Here is a 3,848-nt window from a genome sequence, read left to right on the forward strand (position 1 = left end):
GGGTCAGGCCGGCTCTGGCTGCAGGCCGTGCCTGCGGCGTTCGTAGGGATTTCTTGGGGTTTTGCGTGGTTTTTAAATTTGTTTTGGTCTGTTTTGGTTTTAATAGCGGGCTTTTTTTGGCGGGGGGGTTCGAGCCTCTTGCGTTTGCACATAAATAGTGTCCGTGTGAACGGCAGTAGTAGCACCGGTGGTCCCCGCCGTGGGCTTGCCTTGCTTTTTCGTAATTGTCCAAATTAATGGAGGGTGTCGTGTTGCTAGAAAGAGAGTTAGTAATAATTTAGAACCCTGCTTGGCTTTGGCTGCTGTGTGGTAATGGCCTGCCTGTGTCGATGTGTTTCGTGTGAAGGGGCCTGCACATGTGTGAGGGACGCAGGGTGGGCCCAGGAGCCCTCCCTGTGTCACAGACTGTGCATCTTCTTGGAGACTGAATTTACCTTTTTATTGGAGGTGAGGGGTGGGAGGTGAGGCAAGGGAAGGAAAGCAGCTGTTGGAGAACTGTGGAGTCCTTAGGGTAGGCAGCAGCTCACTGGAAAGGATGCAAGGGGAAACGCGGTTTTAAGCACTTACTTAGGTGTCTTTCCATTGCCAGCTCTGCAGAAGTGAAATGCTCCCTTTGTGTTGTGGGGATTCAGGCGCTGGCTGAGATGAACCGGTGGAGAGAAGTTCTGTCTTGGGTCCTACAGTATTACCATGTCCCCGAACATCTGCCTCCAAAAGTTCTGGAGCTGTGGTGAGTTTCTGTCTGTGGCTGTCAGATACACAGGATTTGCATTAACTGGTATTAATAGCAGGCCAGGCTTGAACATTGTGTGATATTTTCACTTTGTGTAGTGTGAGATTGAAAGTGGGACAGGCCGGTTTTTGACCTGTGTGTGCTGGAGCATGCCTACAGAGTGCTTCACTGTGATAGAGTAGAAAAGGATGGATGCTGAGAAGCTAACATCAGTAGCTGCCCCTGTTGTCCACCTCAGAAATCTCTCTGTGCTTCAAGTGTAGACCCTGACACATGGCTTCATTATAGCTGCTTGTGGGTAGTAAGTGTCAGTGATCTCAACTCTTACAAAGCATCAGTGTTTTCTAGTATTTTTTTCTTGTATTTCAGTATCCTGTTATACAGCAAAGTGAGAGAGCCCCAAGTGATGCTGGAGGTTGGCAGTAGCTGGCTGAGAGACCAAGCCAATAAGAACCTCCTCGAGTATGGTTCATTGCTGGAGCTCTACCTGTTGCATGTGTTGCTTCCACTTGGCCAGTTTGAGGGGGCAGAGGAGCTTGTACGTGGCTGTGATGTTCTTGACAGTGAACAGCAGCTGGCATTTCTCGGGACCATTCGTGAAAGCCGATGTCAGCAGACTCAACGGGAAGAGATGCACTCCGCTGATGAAGAGCAGCAGAATGCAGCAACAGAATCTGTTTTGGGTAGGCTTTCCCTCTGGTGTTTGTGCTCCTCTTCTTTTGTTATCATTTGATTTCAAGTGAATTGGTCCCCTACTTACAAAGGGTAGTAAGTGTTAACAATGTCTTAAGAATAGTGTAGTGACACACCAGCCACAAGGAAGTCCTGTTGGTTAGCTCAGAAGTAAATGGAAGACTTAGTGATCCATTGGCAGCAATTATAAAGTGTGTTTAGTCTCTGCTGATGTCAAGAGATAAGAATTATCTTCCAGGTTCAAACGTAAACCAGAATAAATTTATTTTAAAAAAAAAGTACAAAAGGGAAATTAAAACTACCTAGCAGTCTTTCAAGGGTACATTTTGTTGGCTCTGTGTACTCTCTGCTTCATCTCCATTTGCAGTTTAGCCCATGTAGAACAATCATGTTTGGCATTTAAAGCACTGCTTCTCCTCCAGAACTTAAATCATTTGGCATTATGTCGCAGGAGAGGAGCTGGCACTACTGTGGCATAAGACCATATTACATTAAAGTAGATGACTTAACAGAAGGTATAATGAATTGTATTACAAATTTGTACAGTTTTTCTGGTCCATATTATTAAAAAAACCCTCAACACAACTGTCATGCAATCAAACCAAGAACAGTCTTACTTTAGTATCTTACTTTCTTATTATCTGTATCTATGTGATTACTTTTTTTACTTCACTTTGTCCTAATAGCCCTTTTGTTCCTGTATTCTAGGTGCTCTGTCCCAAAAGCTCTTGGCGATGTTGACATTGCTACGTCGAGCACTGAGGTCCATGTCAAGCCACTTCTATTTACTTCCTTACAAAAAGATGCTCTTGGCTACTTTTCTCCTTTACCTGGTGGTGGTGAGATTAGATCCAGGTACACCATGAACATTTCTGATTTTTTTTTAAATTTCATTATGGTTACAGAGAAGAAAGATACTGGTTTTAATAGATTTTGTCTGTGTGAATATCTCACCTCTGGGAGACACAAAAACTGGGTCACAAAAAGCTGTCCTAGACTGATCCTCTGCTTCAGTCAACTTTAGGAGCTACAAGGAGACTGTCTGCTGGAAGAGTGATTGCCTTCTAAGGCTGTCCTGTCAGGAGAGCAGAGTAGCCCTGAGCTGCAGTGTAGTGATGCATTTGATCTACTTACACTGGAGTTTCACTAGTGATGGCTGCTGCTGTCGCTGAGGAATGGGCTGGTACCATGATGTAGAGGTGGCATCTGGGACATACAGGGGATGAGTATTTCCTCCTTTGCTGGGTGGCAGGTTCTCCATAGCTATTCTGCAAATAGACCATTGGAAAAGACTGAAGAAGGTTTGCTAGGGATGGGAGCCGCACCTTGAGTGAAGGCCTAAGTACTGAACCAAATGGAAGGAAATAAGATTAGGTTAAGATAGGTTTCGATTAACTCTAGTTAGTTCTTTCTTCATATGTTTAGTGTATCTCAGATTATAAAGAAAGGCTCTTTTGCTTTTTGTTTTGTTCTGCAGCTTCTCCCACATCACTGCCTTTCATTTAAAAAAAAAAAACTTCCGACAGGCTTGGGCAGCTGTTTTTTCTCCAGTCCATAGGCCTCCAATTCATGACTAAGTGTATTCCTTCACAGAATGCATCGTCCTCCGCTGTTGTGTGTCAGCTTGTCTTGAGGATGTTACCAGGCTCTTCAAGGACTGTCAAAATTAGTATCCTAATTGACATGAGCACTTGTAACTCTTGTGTGGTGACAACTTTGTTTCTTCAGATGGGGAATTGTGGTGTATGAATTTTGAAACCACATCAAGTATGCCTGATGTTTTCCTCAGCTCTACAGCACTGTCCTGTCCAACACCAGGGTAAAGCCACTCCCTCCATAATTGAAAACTTAATAAGAATCCTCTTTTTCAAACACTTTGCTTTGGATGTAGCTCTTGAGTGAGGGTTGTGTAGCCAACTAAGAGCTCTGGAAGAAGGTTTTACCCTTATAAATGCCAGGCAGTTCTACGAACAAGCGAAACAGCTTTCCTGGAGGCACAACTGTAAAAGGCAACAGAGTACCAGTAATTAAGGGAATATTCTGTTTTGCCTGAAGACATCTGAAAAGCCCAGTTCCTGGAGCATGGGATTTAGGACAAACACGTGGAAAAAAAATACCGGAGGAAATGAAGGCTGTTGCATTTTGAAGGCTGTGGTTTCTCTTGTGACCGATGCCTTCTTGTACAGGTGCTCTTGATTTTAGTCATGTTTAATCCAGAAAGGTACGGTGGTGGGCCGCAAAGACTGTTGTGCTGCACTTACACTTCTTAAATGCAAATTACAGCACTTCCTGCTTCCCTGATGCATCGTAATTCTAAAGAGCGCATGCTGGTGGTAAGGAAATAGATTTATTTTTTTAAACTATATTCTCTATTACTGTCTAATTGAACATCTCAAGTTGCTGCATTAGTTTTACTCTTTCC

General features: G+C 43.8%; 1 protein-coding gene across 1 annotated transcript in view; it reads left to right on the top strand.

The window, feature by feature from the left end:
- PEX26 (peroxisomal biogenesis factor 26) overlaps nucleotides 1–3,003 on the top strand; it is a 7,473-nt gene extending 4,470 nt beyond the window's left edge. Inside the window, 5 exon segments of the mRNA XM_010002996.1 lie at nucleotides 590–730; nucleotides 1,103–1,416; nucleotides 2,135–2,281; nucleotides 2,904–2,933; nucleotides 2,936–3,003. Of these exon segments, the coding sequence (XP_010001298.1) occupies nucleotides 590–730; nucleotides 1,103–1,416; nucleotides 2,135–2,281; nucleotides 2,904–2,933; nucleotides 2,936–3,003 (700 nt within the window).
- The last annotated feature ends 845 nt before the right edge of the window (nucleotides 3,004–3,848 follow it).

This window comes from Chaetura pelagica, unplaced genomic scaffold (genome assembly GCF_000747805.2).
Source record: "Chaetura pelagica isolate M959 unplaced genomic scaffold, ChaPel_1.0 scaffold117, whole genome shotgun sequence".
Classification (NCBI taxonomy): Eukaryota; Metazoa; Chordata; class Aves; order Apodiformes; family Apodidae; genus Chaetura; species Chaetura pelagica.